This window comes from Gobius niger, assembly GCF_951799975.1.
Source record: "Gobius niger genome assembly, chromosome: 11".
NCBI lineage: Eukaryota > Metazoa > Chordata > Actinopteri > Gobiiformes > Gobiidae > Gobius > Gobius niger.
This window is the reverse complement of record NC_136862.1, coordinates 12,547,799-12,564,595: the sequence shown is the minus strand read 5'-3', so window position 1 is coordinate 12,564,595 and position 16,797 is coordinate 12,547,799. Positions and strand designations below refer to the sequence as shown.

Genomic DNA, 16,797 nt, shown 5'->3' with positions numbered 1-16,797 from the left:
CTTTAGACACTTTACAGCCTGTATGTTCTGCGTTTAGGTACAAGTAACAAGAATTAGTAATTTCCACATTGAAGTGCAAGGTTTAATGAAGTAGATAGATAGATAGATAGATAGATAGATAGATAGATAGATAGATAGATAGATAGATAGATAGATAGATAGATAGATAGATAGATAGATAGATAGATAGATAGATAGATAGATAGATAGATAGATAGATAGATAGATAGTGCTGAATGTTTTGCCTTTGTTCTTTGCAAAACATGTCCTGAGTATAAACTAGGGCTGAACCATATAAGAAAAATCGGAAAATCACTAAAGTTTGCACATTTTAAAGTGCCGCCCATACTGTCGACTTCATACACCAAAACGAATGTTAAACTTGTTCTGAGAAAAGTACGTCTTCCCCTAAACCTCCATAATAAATCATGATTGTATATTTTCATGGGCTGACTAAGAGAACTGAATGTCTCCTCATTATTAAACAAACTGGATTCGTTTTGCACACTTCTCTCAGGTCGGCCCGACTTCTTTTCATAATTCTGCTCCCTCCTCCACGGGTTCACGTTCGAGTTCAACTGCTGTTCAGTATTCCTCCGAGATACCCCCCCTGCTCAAACGCGAATCCCCTGCCAGTCCGTCTGTCTCATCTCATCGCAAATACCTCCACTGCGCTCCACTGCACCCCTGTCCCAATAATGCGTTTTGGTACAAGCAGCGTGCCAGCCCTAAATGCATTATTGATAAGCTATAGGTTTAGTCGGCCCCTCTTACGCGCAGGCTCCACTATCATCAAATATTCAGGACGTACCGGCTGGGGCAAATGTGACGGCACTGCCCCGGAGATGAATACAAGTGTTTGATTAATAAAAAGGAGACATTGTTAACAACAGATCGCGTTAATTCAAAGTGGGGCTTCGAGGCTGGCACATCGACGAGGCCTAATGTGATTCACAGTCACAGTTTGGAAGTCATACAGTTGTAAGATTAGAAAGAAAGCTGTCTGGACTGTCAGGGTGCTTTTGTAAATGAGTTAAGAATGGCATTTTGATCAGTCACAAAGACCCTTTTGCAACGCAATATAGCAACACAGATAACTATAAAACGTCAGAGTTTGGCAATGGGGAAGATTCTCACAAACGGTATGAAGGTGTTATTTGTTTATTATAATGAACAAAGGGGCTCATGTGCAAAGCGAGTGTCATTTATGCATTTTTTATTCACACAACATTGTCTTGTTTACATTTCAGATTTGGGGTAACACAGGCAACATCAAATGGTTAATTGAGTGCAACATGGCCACAAAATTGCAGGTTTTATTTTTCAGCCTCCACCGGATATTGATAAATGACCCCACAAATCTTAAAAATAATCTTGCATCCACGTTATTGTTAGTGATCTTCCTAAATGTGATGATTGTTGGTGTTTATCCAGGCTTGCCAAACCCCCAACCAATTCAAGAAAGCTAATTATTGAAAATCAATGGACAGTTGACTCGTCTAATTGATTCTATTAAGAGACTTCTCTTCTTTATGTCCGAGGCCAGATTCACTGTGTATCCCGCTTAAATACTTTGTTTCGCTTTTGAATTTATTCCTATTGCAGGGTTTCCGCTGGGCATGTTTGCCTAAATCAAGGCCTTAAATGTCATTAAAAATTCTAATTTATTGGAAAATTATGACATTGCTCCAAAATCTATTCAGTTCCAGTTGTGGCTGAAATTGACCACATTTTTTTCCATTTCTCTTTCTATTGTTTGATGAAATGCTTGCAAATGTTGAGAAATTAAATTTTGCATTTGTGGCATTGAAATATAGTGTTATTAAAGAAGAACTAAGTAACTTCTTTACCTTAATGAATCCTTTTCGTAGTCCCTCTGGGGGCAATGCAAGTGTTAATGGGATGATTGGAGGGGTCTTTTATCTGTCCCAGGTGTCTCTGGCCAGAAAACCACAATTGCAACTTCCCTGCCTACGGGTCAGAGGCGCAATAACACTAATAAAATCAGAAAGAAGAAGCTAAGAGGCTAGCGGGCAAAGCTAACTGCAGGCTAGCGCCACAGTGTTTACAGCTAAGTTTGAGAGAAAATATGATCTCCATTGTGTAATTGAGTTGTGGCACAATGTACAATATCCTTCTCTCCCTTTGTATTTTCTGTCAGGATTGTATTTACTCTCATGGACAATTAATGAGTAAAAAAAAAAACGCAACATGCTACGTCAACGGCAATGGCGTTAGTTGCAGAGTTACTTAGTTCTGCTTTAAAATGACATTAAAAGCATCATATTTGAGGCATATTTGCTTCTGCCTGTATAAACCCTGTATTGATCAAAAATGTAAGCCTTTTATCACTTGCTGTCCTTCATTTCAAATTGAGCGGCGTCACAGCTTCTTGCCTCATTGATCTTCCACTCCTGGGTGCTTGGTCAGACTCTTGGTCAGACTCACATGTGCCCACAACATGTCAGGCGAGCACACGGGAGTGATTCTACTCAACTGTTGACTTGCACTCGCTGTGCACTTCTCTGATCCCGCACCTCCCAGCTCTCCTGTGCGCTTCTCTATTTCCCCGACATCTGCAGTGCGTTTCCTTCAGCTCTGCGAGGAGAGGAAGTGAAATGGAAAAATCTCTCTCCCGCCCAGAGCACGGCCACATGGCACCGGGAGGAGAGCAGTCGGTCAGGAGCCCGCCGGCCACAGGCGGACATATTTGTGGTCGGCTCTCTTCGCTTGCAGACTAAGCCCTCGCTCTGCAACTAAAGCTTCTATGCGGCTCATGCTTCTTTTTGAGTGTTTCCCTACTCTCTCACGCACTCCCCAGACCAAAAAGCATCGTTTACAAGAACAAGCCCAAAAGAACGCACTTTCTCCTCACTCATTACCAAAACCTCATTTCTTCCTTTCCCAGACTATTTATATCAGTTGATACAAGAGCCGGGATCGCCTCCCTTTGCAATGGCCACATCAGCAAAGTGGCTCACCGCTGACTAACTCACTCAGGCCTGAATGAATGACTTCCACACAGGCAAACCAGCGGTGAAGGGGAACACACACATACACACATTTAACTCGCTTGTGATCACATATTTAATCAACGCGCCAAATAGTGGCAACTGCATGTATCTGAGCGCATGGTGGCTTACGATCAAAATAAAGCATTTCAAAGACTAATTGTCCCACAGAGAGTCGCTTGAAAAGAGAAAATGTCCGGTGAGGATTAATTGTTGAATGTCTTAATCTGATGCCATAAAAAATTAAGGCAGTTCTGTGGGCAAAGCTTGTAAAAAACTGTTTTTACACCAAAACACCACCTCATATAATATTTAACCTTCCAAGTGCCACCAGGTCGAGCTCAAGGTCATATCAGAACTAGCGTGTCTTATATAGACCTAAATTGGACTTAATGACGATAAATTTAATGAATTCAATTAATTCATGCTTTTAAAAACAGATGATTTGGAACATTTTGCAGCGTTTTAGACGCTCCCTAACGAAATGACACCATTGGAGAAGAAAGCGACCTTCTGACGATCTGCTGCTTCACAAAGGCCACGTGTTGTGTTTTAAGAGGATGCGGAGGAGTTTTCTTCCACTAAAACAGAGTTTCTCACTTTCCTCCGGTCTGCTCCTGTGCCTTTCTCTCACTCTGGTCTGAGTGGACCATTTAACTCCACCCCTTTCCCTTGAGTCTCCATGGAGGCGGTTGTCAATCACAGCAGAGGCATGAAGACGATAAAACTAAAACACTTTTGAAAACTCCATGGCTTATTAAGAGGTTTTACTTTTGAGAGCAGACGGAAGGAATATCTAAAACTGAAATAACCATTTTTAAATAAAGGGTTATGTTTTCTTAATGGACTTAATTGTAGCTGCATTATGAAATATTAATGAGCAGGATTCGTAATTGTCCTGTGTAAAATCTATATTTTATTTTTTGGCCATATCGCCCAGCCCTACACACAGCTTAAATGCATCACTACAGTATAAAGAAGTTGTATCTATAAAAAGAAAAAAATTAAAAGCCTAAAATTGCACCTGAAGAAGGCAAAGTGCCACCTATTCACCTCGTCTTTTCGTGCGGCTACGAGATTCGTGACTCTCTCAAAATGGACTGTTATTCCTTTTAGCCTAGATTCGATGTTCAGAAATAGAAGTTTGAGACCCGCGAGTGTCTTCTGGGGATGGTATGATATGATGGCTCTCCTCTTAATAGGATTCGTTTTCGCTGCTGGGGTGTGGTGAGTTTGAAATCAAGACAACCCATAGCCACTTGTAATGCCCGGCTCGTACCTGATGATCAAATATACCCAGTTTCCAGTGATTTATTCCGACACTGGAAGCTTTTTTACTGCTTGGGTTAAATGTGTTACTCAGTTTGACAGATCACCATTCACACGTGCTAAATGCAGCGCTTGTGGTCTGCTCACCAAATTGAGTCATTTCTTTTTGTTGAGGAAAAAAAAGAGCCCATAAAGGCAGACTTTATGAGCGACGGGTGGAATAAGTGTCAGCTATACACAGGGGCCTCGACTCAGCTGTGTGTGCTCAGACGGCAGCGGGCAGTTATTTAGCACGTACACAATAAAAAAAAACTTGACGTATTTGCCTTCCTTGTTCTTACCTAACCAGGGAGGTGATTTATGCTTTCATTTTGTTTGCCGCGGTATCAGTGATCTAATGTCGGAGGAGTCAGTGAACAACAAAAAGGCTAATCTTATCCATCTTATTACAACTCATATTCTGGGTGTTACATTGTAATTCCAAACAGCACAGTGAGCTCACAAGTACGGAGGTTACTAATCTTACTATCTAAGTTTATGATCTGGCGTTGCTGCAGTTGGTCATGTCTCGGTTCAGAAACACTATGAGCCCAAAGAATGAGATCAGCCGACGACCATCAATGGATTCCTTCTTCTCTGATGGCACGGGCATATTCCAAGTTGACATGCCAAGATTACAGTGGGACAAATTGTGAAAGAGATTGACCGCCACAGAGTCCAGATCTTAACCTCTTAACTCCGACCTGAACCAAGCAAGTTTGGCATTATCCAAATCTAAAAGCTTCTTGAAAAAAGCGTAAAAAATGTGGCGGTAAAGCAACAAAAACACAATGAAAAAGTGACAAAAAGCAAAAGAGCGAAGAAAAAAAGAAAGAAAAAAGCCACAAAAGAGCGACTAAAATGTGAGGAAAAAAGTGCCACAAAGAGACGATAAAAAGCAACAGAAACATGACAAAAATACAACACAAGACACAGATAGCGCGACTAAAAACAAAAAATCTGGAACGACAAAAAGGTGAAACTATGAAACACTGCAAAAAATGTGACAAAAACGTGGCGACACAAAAGTTGCTAGGAGTTTATAGCTCCAGTCGAGAAGCTTTTAGATTTGTGTAAAACTAAAATGGAGAAAATGTGCTCGATTAAGGCGGAGAGTAAGAGGTTAGCCCCATTGAAAATCTATGTGATGTGCTGGAGGAGGCTTTGCGCAGTGGTCACACTCTCCCATCATCAATACAAGATCTTGGTGAGAAATACAACAAATACAACAAATACAACGCTGGATCTCCTGACTTTACAGAAGCTTGATTGAAACAATGCTGGGGTAATCAAAGCTAAGTCCAATGACATATTAGAGGGCGAGACCTTTCATTTGTGGTTAGGTTGGGTAATTCCAGTAAACAATTAAAAAAATTAGTTAATCAATGATGGTACATAACTTGTTTTGCAGGTTACATTCAGCCTATTATTTGATGAGTATTAAGTTGTAGCAGATTGTTCATAATTGTGCAAACTATTATGTACATAGACTCATATACTATCAAGGTTAGGTAGCCTAAAACTGGAACCAAAAGTATTATTGCTTGGCCAAAAAACACCTAAACTTTCCTACTTCTCTTTCCCTTTTATGAGTTTGCCAAGCCCTATTCTTCCATTTCCTTTAAGCCAGATGCCCTTATTGACACCACTGCCTTCATATTTTAGCCCATACAGAAAGAATGCTGACTCGTGACCCCAGTAAAGCAGCGACTCTCCACACAAACTCCTGGTGATTAATCCAATGATTAACTTTTCACATGTAAAAGTCAAACAAGAGGAGTATATGTGATCGCAGGGAGTGTCTCGACGTAACTGCGCAGTTCCTTAGAATGATGATCGAAGCCGTCCAGCCGCATTCCTGCCATGTTTCTGACTCGGTATCCTGTTCAGATGCTCCGCAGAGACTCATTGACATTGTTCAATCGGTTCCGCTCTCTAATGATGTAATAATATTTCACATGGACAGGGGACAATGAAGACGTATGAACCATTCAGACAGTAATTTCCGTAAATGTTGAACTTTATTGCTACTTGTTGGCGAATGAGTCCACAGTTTTGTCATATTATACAAATTTCTATGTGTTAATTACTTTTTAATGACAGCAATTGCGCCTCAGTAATAACACTAAACGAAGGGAGATGACACTAAGCTTCATGCCAGTTTTGTTTCATGTTAATAAATCCTATAACGGTGACAATGCAGGTCAAAACATCTGCATTTTCAGCAAATTCTACCATAGATACAGACGGCATCCCTGGATTCGCCCATATATGGTCATGTTTGAAAACAGTTAAGGGGGACAACAATTTGGCGAAAAATCTAAACTTTCTCTAATTATTCAAAAACTACTTTAACAAATGCTGAATTATGAATATAGTTTTCTGCTGAATAAAGATACAAAGACATGGGGAGGAGCAAAGTGGCTCAACAGCACATAAATATATAAATAACAGAGAATGCTAATATGATGCTTTATGTTAGCATCGGGCTCATGCTAATGCTAGCCAGTGCTAGTTACGACAGCCTGTTTTTTTTTTTTCGCTTCTACTGAACAATCTTCTGTGAATAAGCATCCATATGGACCCGATTTACACTGGACTTTATTTGTATGTGATAAATAAGTTTATATTTCGCCAGCTAAAAAGAGTGAAAAATTGTTTCCCAAAAGATTCTGTTTTCCCCCTCTGCGAAGCCACGCCCCCTTCTATGACTATCTATATAAATCTGGCCTTTCCACCACTTTATTGTTACACTACTGTACGAGCTCTTTAGAATAATGTAATGTCGCATAAACACAACCCGTTAGCTGCATTTACAGGACAGGCCGCTAAGTCCTATCCCGAGAGTTAATACATTTCTACAATGTGTCGGTGCCGCTGCGGTCTCCCATTCATCAGCTTTTGGATAATTTATGAGCCGGTCTTAGCCGATGCATTTGGTGGAAAGGGGCTGTTTCAAAATGCAGGAGGACAGATGTTCATAGTAAATCAATACAGTGGGCGCAGCTTGGACAAGTGGTTGCGAAACGTATATTAAAGAGAGATGTTTTTTGTGGGGGAGACGGCGTTCCTTTGTGGTCTGACCTTTTTTTTTAGAGGGGGGGGGTGTGTGGCTCGACGCTGGTATCCACGGCAACGCAGGTGAGCGACTTTGAATGCATCGGTGACTCCAAAAGTGCAGACGTCGCCCCTGAAGTCCAAAACATGAGACTTGAGCTAATTCGGGGCCTTGTTAGGAGAGATAAAAGGGGAGGATTTGACTGCCTGCGGTCTTTAAAAAACAAAAAGGTCTATTTGGGAGATGATAATCGTGATATAATACTACACCGTGGATACACAAACACAGTGCTGCCGGCTTTTGTAATCCCTGACAGATTAGCAGACTTCATTACACAGCCCACTGCACTCCAATCCACTGTGACAACACGCTGGCCTCGATGATGGGACTCCCGTTTTTTCTGAAATATGCCGCAGAACAAAGACGATAGGGTACTCGAGGATAAACAAAAGACAATGTCATATTGTGATTTTTGTTATATGTCATTGTTGTTTTCCAAAATGAATCGAGCCGGAGAGTTTATCATGTGTTCAGAATTGATTGCTTTCTATTTCATTTCGTGCGGAAGTCATTGTTGATGTTTCCTCCATTTGTTACACCACCGGGAAATAAAACTCTGTCTAGTCATCGTCGATTTAGCACAGAAGACCACAAGTGCAATATGCCCCATGCTGATATGAAGTTTGACATGCCACTTTTCAATCAGGCTGTGGAATATATTGTCCAACAAAGACTTAAAAACACCCAAAAGTTCAGTTTTATTTGTGATGATTCTCCTAATTTAGTCCCATTTTAGCCTTGTTGAGGTCTTGGACACTTTTGATATAATTTGATAAAAATAAAAGACATTGCTGACTTGCCACTCAATTTGCTGCTGTTGCCTTGGTGGGATGCTGAACTGCCATGCTGTTGCTATGCTATGACATCACACGATAAACAGTTTTTCACTCTTTTTAGCCATTTCCTGGCGAAATATGAACTTATTTATCACATACAAATAATGTCAAGTCTAAATTGGGGCATATGGATATTTATTCACAGCAGATTGTTCAGTAGAAGCGAAAAAACAGCAGTTGTAGCAAGCGCTAGCTAGCGTTTCCATTAGCACGAGGCTAACATGTTGCATCATGTTAGCATTCTCTGTGTTTTTGTGTATTTATGGGCTGTTGAACCACTTTGCTCCTCTGCATGTCTTTTTATGTAGTTATTTATTTATTTAGTAGAAAACTATATTCATAATTCAGCATTTGTTAAAGTCGTTTTTGAATATTTAGAGAAAGATTCGATTTTTCTCAAAATTGTTTTCCCCCGTTTCCAGAGATGCCGTCTGCATCAATAACTTCTAGGGCTGTTACAATAAATACTATATCGACTTATCGTTCAATAAAAATAGGCAAAACATGCATTTTTGGGCCCGATATTTATCGTCTGTACATTTTTATTAGCATTTCCCCACATTCTTTCTTTGTAAACCTTTGATTTTTAACTGAAGCAGTTTCATAATATTTCATATTTATTGCAGCTTGTGTCGTATTTTAGGATATGATGATGCACTTTTAGAACTACGGTTTGCTGTCATTTTTATGCCTGAGAGTTGACAGTTGAGAGTCAATAATATTGTTTATCGCGATACTTTCCTGCGTCAATATACTGAACTTCAAATTTGTTGTCATGACCGGCCCAATAAATTGTATTGCAAAATATTGTAATATCCATATATCCTGCAGCTCTATTTTCCAATATAACCATTTAAAATTAATCATACTTGTTGTAGTTTCTCCACCTCCACCTGCCCGGGCAGCGTGTTGTGTCTGTGGTGAGTAGAGGAGACGGGTGTGGCACAGATAAATGCAGCGCGGTGTGTCCAGGAGGGATGCACTACCATCTGGTTGAGGAATCCCCCTCTCAGCAGGCCACTGTTTGTGTGTGTGTACTTCTACCAAGCTAATTATGCTGCCGCAGCACTTATCCACTGTTTTACAATCTGTTTGACAGTCAAGAGGACTCAGGGGGCACGGGCACAGCCAGCATGTCTGCCAAGGGCACCAGGGACTGACCGTATTTTAGGACTGTGTCTCTCTGTAAGTGCCAGGGTTGCCATTAGCAGCAAAATTAGCAAAGGATAATTAGCTACCGGGAAACTAATCTGGGTGAAACTTATTTGTCCTTTGAGTTTGCTGTTGAAAAAGTGTTTACTGTGTATTTCTCGAGTGAAGTATATAATATCTTATCTTGATTATGGTAGGGCTGCACAATCAAACCACAAAGACTGCCTTTATGTAGGTAACGTTTTATAGATTTATACAGTGGTGGAAAGTAACTAAGTAAAAAGTACAAGTAAAAAGTACAAATTATAGCTACTTTTACTTCACTACATTTTAGAGCCTGTATCTGTACTTTCTACTCCACTACATTTTTTAATTGGGTTAAAAGTAAAAGTATTTTATTTTCAAAGTGACCTCTATACAGTGAACTGGTTTAGTCTTAGTTAAGACTTGGTTTTGTGGTTTACTCCTTTAGACCTTTTTTTAGATCTGGTTAAGACCTGGTTTAGACCTAGCTTAGTCTGGGTTTAGAACAGATTTAGTTCCTGTTTTTGACCTGAGACCTGGTTTGATTCAAATTATTTAAAAAAAAATCCTGCACATTAATCTCTTAAATACTTTTACTTTTTACTTCTAAAGAACATTTTACAATGTATACTTTTATACTTTTACTTAAATAAACATTTTAACATGGTGCTTTTATTTTTACTTAAGTACATTTTTGGTCCTGTATCTGTACTTTTACTTAAGTAAGAATATTGAGTACTTCTTCCACCACTGGATTTATCTGTAGTCTATACTTTTACAAGGATCTTCCCGAAAAATGTCCAGCCCTAATTTCAAATCAATTCGAAGAAACTTGTGAATGTTAACACTTTTCTTAAACGACAAGGACATCTGTGCCTTGAGGCTTGCATATTATAATTCACCACTCTGGCTTTGCTGACTGGTAATAAGCAATAGAGGTCACTGGGAAAGTTGTTTTCACTAAATGCAATATTCATGACCCCCTTTGTCCCTAAAGTGGTAGTCAATATAGTGTAATTGTAGAGAAGTACTTCCTTGGGCTGCCGGTGTAGAAGTGCACTGTGGAGTATGCAAACACGAGCAGGTGGTTTGTCTCAAATGACAAAGAAAATCTTACGTATGTTTCAACCCAGACACAGTCAAAAACACAATGGCTTCCTATAGCGGGCTCCCTTTGATGCTCTGCTGACAAATGAAGAAATGCTCATAATGGAGATAGCGTAAACTGACAGCTTTCATCTCACACTCATCGCTGCAGCTTTGGTCGAGAGATGTTTTTTACGGAATATTTCCAAACTAAATCCCCGTGAGGACAGGAGGGCTCGTTTTGTGTTTTGCTTTTTAGTCACTCGCTGTAATCCCGGGGTCAGGTTATGCAAGGTTACGCCGGAGCTGAGATCACTTGTAGCTTTTTTAAAATGTCAGTCACGCCGCCGTTCCATTTTCATGAGCCTCGTGTTGCAAAATCTAACCTTCCGGCTTCACAGAAAGTCTGCGCCGCGCCGCATCTGAACTCCGCACAAATATTTTATTCCCTTTTCCTCTTTCTCGCCTTACTCTAAAAAAGAAGAAAAAAGGGAAAAAAAAGTCTAGTCTTTGAAATGTTTGAAACCGAATTCATTAAAAAGTGTTGCTTCATGTTTACCAATGCCTCCAATGAAACGGTTAATTCACCACAAATTTATCAAGCTCTGATCCCCCGTTTTTCTCTGATGTTTACTGGCTATTAAAAACTTTATGGGGTTGTACCGTCTCGCTACACAGAACACCCACATGTCTATTACTTGCGCAGCTGTTGGCATGTGTTTTGCGTTGCACCTCTGGACCAAAACCAGCTGCTGTTTTGCCGCATTCAAAAGCATTAAAATGATGCGCACTATGCGGACGGGCTCCATTCCTACGTGACTGCTCTGGGGTTAACTGTGGCAGGTGCAGGACGACTTCAAAGACTTCTCGCTGTTAAAGACTATTGTGAATGACAAGTGCCTAATATATCGTCTTCTTGATTGAGGCGCTGCAGTGGAAGTTCCGTCTGGTTGTTTATTCGCGTAAATGTGGGTCTGAGAGTTAGCTTTTTATAGTCTGTTTCAATCTCTTCTTCTTCTTCTTCTTCTCTTCTTCTTCGTCTTCTTCTTCTTCTTCTCCAGGCTTTTCAGGCAAAACAGGCTTTTTATAGCCTGTTGCAATCTCTTCTCCTCCTTTTCTCCTTCTTCTTCTTCTTATCCTCCTCTTTTCTTCTTCTTCATCTCTTTGCTTCTTCTTCTCTTCTTCTTCAACTTCTTCTTCTTCAGGCTTTTCAGGCAAAACAGGCTTCAATCTCTTCTTCTCCTTTTTCTTCTTTTCTTCTTCTTCCTCTTCTCCTCTTTTCTTCTTCTTCTTCTTCATTTTCTCCTCTTTCTTCTTCTCCTCTTTTCTTCTTCTTCATTTTCTTCTCCTCTTTTCTTCTTCTCGTCTTCTTCTACTTCTACTTCTTCTACTTCTTCTACTTCTTCTACCTCTACTTTGACTTCTTCTTCAAGCTTTTCAGGCAAAACAGGCTTTTTATAGCCTGTTTCATTTCTTCTTCTCCTCTTTTTCTTCTTTTCTTCTTCTTCCTCTTCTCTTTTGTTCTTCTTCATTTTCTTCTCCTCTTTTCTTCTTCTCGTCTTCTTCTACTTGTACTTCTTCTACTTTGACTTCTTCTTCTTCAGGCTTTTCAGGCAATCTCTTCTCCTCTTTTTCTTCTTTTCTTCTTCTTCTACTTCTTCTTTTCTTCTCTTCTTCTTCTCCTCTTCTTACACCCAGATTAGTTTCGTGGTTGGTAATTATCCTTTGCTAATTTTGCTGCTCATGGCAACCCTGGCACTTACAGAGAGACACAATCCTAAAATACGGTCAGTGTATTTGAGAACAATACGTCGATACATTTGACTTTGTTCTTTGGCCAAGATAATGAATGAACCCTGATTTATCCCATTGTTGTTCCATAAATACGTTGCACCCAATGCACTGTGTGTCTGCTTTGTTGCTTTGTTTATGCCATCTAACTACTCCCAAGTAATTTAGTTTTTTAAGACCCACTGCTACACCATTACAGCCATTTACAACGCGTCAGTGCCAGCCCAAGAACACTCACCCCGACAGCGCATGCACTTTGGGGATGTTGAATGAATGATAGGCTTTTAGTATACGCAACCTCATATCCACAACGGGATGCTCCATAGTAAAGGCGGTATTAATTTAACAGTGTTTGTGTGGTCAGCTCTTCATCCTCCTCCTCCTCTTGTGTTCACAGGCGTGGTGCAGGACATCCAGAAGCACTTCGACAAGACAGACAGCGGAGTCGGCCTGCTGCAAACAGGTTAGCCTTTCTTAATTCTTTAATTACAAGTGACAGGAGCGCACACAAAAGAAAGCTGGGCTCGAGAGGCGCAGCACAATTACGCTGCCAACCTCAGCTCAAATGAAACAAAAGATGCTGAATGGTATTGTATATTAAACTGGTGTCTTTTGTGCTAACAATCTTCTGTCAAATACAGGAAGAGAGGAGTTTGTTTTTAGCTTATACTTTAAGGATTCTCTAATGATCCATTTCAGGCTTTGTGCCCCAAGGCATGGATACATGGGAGGGGCTCTTAAGATGTTCTGGCAATAGTTCTCATGTAAACAGCTTTGTGACCATGGCTGTGAAAGGCGATACACAAATAAAGTTTTTCTTCTTCTCCTCTTCTTCTTCTTTTCTTCTTCTACTTCTCCTCTTCTTCTTCTTCTTCTTCTTCTTCTTCTTCTTCTTCTTCTTCTTCTTCTTCTTCTTCTTCTTCTTCTTCTTCTTCCTCTTCTTCTTCTTCTTCTTCTCCTCTTTTCTTCTTTTCATCTTCTTTGTCTTCTCTTTTCCTCTTCTTCCTTCTTCTTCTCTTCTACTTCTTCTCTTTCTCTTCTTCTTCTTCTTCTTCTTCTTCTTCTTCTTCTTCTTCTTCTTCTCTTATTATACTTCTCTTCTTCTTCTCCTCCTCCTCTTTTTCTTCTTCTTCCTCTTCTCCTCTTTTCTTCTTTTCATCTTCATCATCTTCTCTTTTCTTCTTCTTCCATCTTCTTCTCTTCTACTTCTTCTCATTCTCCTCTCTCTCTCTTCTTCTTCTTCTTCTTCTTCTTCTTCTTCTTCTTCTTCTTCTTCGTCTTCTTCGTCATCCTCTTCATCTTCTTCTTCTTCTTCTCAAAATATGTTCCTTACCCCACACAATGTAATTTCTGTGTGTACACTTTGTGCTGATGTCAAGCCAGGATAAATTGAGACCAGTGCATCAGGAATAGCATCTGATGTAGTGGTGTGTATAATTATTTCATCTGGACTTAATACAGGCACAAAAATAGCCCTGGTTTGTTACCCCCTGACAACACCCAAACACAAGTTATTTAAAATTGTGCAACCAAAGGAAATACATTTGTGACGATGAGGTACCGTGACAAACATTTGAACTAATATTTGCTGTTCTATGATTGCACAGTTACTCAAAGAAACAAACTCTTCCCTGGTCAAGGTTGGCAGGCAGCTCTGACCCCATACCCAGCAGCAGCAGCAGTAATAGCAGCAGTAGCCGAGGAGGTCAATAGCAAAGAAAACAAGGGTGCCCCACAGTGTCCTACCCTGTGTATGTTTGCCTGTATGTAGTGTATGTTCATAGCCTGCTAAAGTCCACAGTTCAGGGCTGGGTTTCCTTTCCTGCTGCACTTGTGTATGAATTTACCTTGCGGGGAGATACACCGCAAAGCCCTCTTAGTTCAGGACAGGGCCCGGTCTTGTCTCCCCTCTGCCCTCAACCCCTTTCAAACACCAACAAACTCCCCAACTCACACAAAGTGCCATTGAGCCAAAGAAACCTGCTGAGAGCGTGCGGGGGAAGAATACCGCCCAGTGTTTCCTCGCCACGTCATGTTTGTTGACTAACTTTAGTGAGCTGAATCGGGCCGAAAGACAAAAATACCCACTCGCTATATTGGATGTTGACTCTGCAATGAATGAGCCATTTAATCTTCGGAAAAACTCAATCTGTTGTATCATACTTCCTATATATCAGACGGATTGTGGCGCAAAGGGATAATAATTACCATGGCATGCTCAATACATTAATGTGGGAAAGTTCTTCAGCAAGCCAAGATTGATCTAAAGTAACCTGGTACTGTATTGTCTGCTGATGTGGAAAAACATTTTGAGGTAGGACTTTTCTAATGAAATATGTTGAGGATTTCCTTGTGCTTAGTCTAGATTTTCTAATGTTTGGACAGTCACTCACCAATGTAATGATGGCATTTTGCAAGCACTGGATTTGACTTCTGTTTTCTACTTTTTCATGCTAAAAAGGCCAACTCAGTTAATTCATCATGGCTTAGAACAGTGGTTCCCGACCTTGTTTCCTTGAAGCCTCCCCTGCACACGCTATAGTCATAATTGATAATAAGTATTTACTTCAAACACAAAAACAACACATTTCGCCACTCATTCAAAAGGCTTCATCAGCACAATAAGGTTTCAGCTCAGACGAAGCATTTTGTATAAGAGGCAAAACGTTCTACACTTCTACTACAGAGTACAGAAGATGACTCAAGAACCTTCATTGAAGATGGACAACTCCTGTACAACTGAGAGCCTACACAGACAACAAACAGATAAACTAAAATTGGAGTGTTTAATGCACCTCTAGTTCTTTCTCAGTCATATTTGATGATTTTTAACTAGGCCCCATCTAGGTTGGGAACCACTGGCTTAGAACCAGCTCAAAGATAGACTGTTCAAAATCTTCGCACCACATCGGAAAGTTGCCACTTTGAACCCAGCTTGTCCTGCCCTCATGCTAACTTTATTAGGAAATGACATTGCACTATAAAAGGGAACTAATATTTTCATATTGTATAAAACCGTGTATTCCCGCTGTTGCAAAGTCCTTTATTTCAACTTACACAGGTGTAAAAAGACAAACACAAAATGCTGTCTGGACCGATTTCAGAAGTCTGACCAAAGCAAAACATGAAGGTGAGAGAAAGACCTGATTAGTATTTAGTCAGCATCGCGCTTGCATCTGTGAAAACACGCCTGCCCTTTGAGCCACCAGACGTTCTGCCCTGGATGCCTCGCTCTATAGACGCAGGAAACCGTAAAAGCTCTCGCACTTTTTTAATTCTGTTTTCATTGGCCCATTGTACCGGTTATGCACATTCTCCCAGACGGGATTCTGTACAATGTGTTTATGAAACGGAACGCGTGGGTTGATTCTCACCCTGGTCCCAGTCGGGCAGGTTTCCACTTGGTCCCAGATCTCCGCAGCGTGCCCACCCCCCACGTCCACAACTGCCCCCCCACCCCTCCTCATCCTTCGCATGGGTCTGAGGAATGTCCAGGTCTGTAGCTGTGAGGGCGGCCCGCAGCAGACGGAGGGACCGGGGCATGAAGGAGAGGTTAAGGGGCTGACGTCAGGCCTGTTTGTCAGTACAGACGTTCACTGTGTAGACCCCTGTGTTGGAGTTGGTAATGATTTAAGTGCTGCTAAGTTAAGCTGACCACGGTGCATTTGTAGTGGATGGATTAGCTTTGACCGCCATTTGTTTTTATCAATATCAGTCAATATCAGTGCAGAGGTAGCGACAGGCTGCTTTATTTATCCAGGCTGTGGACTTCATGGTAAAATCTCATGTCCAAAAGCAGTTTTAGTTCTCAGAAATCAATGCCTGTTATGCAACATAGATCTGCACAATATTTTTGATTGTGTCACCCACGTATCCCCATCCCCCGACCTCTCCTTGCTCTCCCCTGGGTGAACAATCCCTCCTTCTGTGAGCACCTGCAGACCAGCCACTGTTGCCTTCTGTCCTGGCAGCGTGGGTCCACCTGGGAGCCCAGTCTGCAGGCGGAGGTGTTTTATAGCCCACACTGTGCCAGGTCACCCTCACACATATGAAAAAAAACAAAAAAAACACAGCCACTGGCCACGCACTGCAGATTCCAAGTCTTGAAAACAAACACAAGAATGACTCAGAGGTTCTGCAGAGTTCTGGTTCAGCAATTGGTCGGAACTGCTGGAAATAGATGTTTCACAAATCTCCGACTGTCCAACATAAGGAAATCTAGACTAAGCACAAGGAAATCCTCGACATATTTTCATTTTAGAAGTCCTACCTCAAAATGTCTCTCCAAATCAGCAGAAAATACAGCACCAGGTAATTGTGTTTTGAATTCAAATTACTTTAGATTAATCTTGGTTTGCTTAAGAACCTTTTTTGCAAGAAAAACACTGGGTTTCCTTACAAATTTTCCTCTCGCCTGTTAGAGTGTTGGAGAAAATCCAGCAGCACAAATGACATGCAAAGGCAAAGTGTT

The 16,797-nt window shown here is 40.9% G+C and overlaps 1 protein-coding gene and 1 long non-coding RNA gene across 3 annotated transcripts in view; both read left to right on the top strand.

The window, feature by feature from the left end:
- Positions 1-16,797, top strand: part of LOC306970034 — a 224,332-nt gene that overhangs the window by 153,378 nt on the left and 54,157 nt on the right. The window lies entirely within an intron of this gene.
- The window catches only part of spns2 (SPNS lysolipid transporter 2, sphingosine-1-phosphate), an 82,996-nt gene that overhangs the window by 14,369 nt on the left and 51,830 nt on the right, over positions 1-16,797 (top strand). For both annotated transcript variants that reach the window (XM_079565842.1, XM_079565843.1), the window contains exon 2: positions 12,724-12,789. In XM_079565842.1, the coding sequence (XP_079421968.1) occupies positions 12,724-12,789 (66 nt within the window). The remainder of the gene's footprint in view (positions 1-12,723; positions 12,790-16,797) is intronic.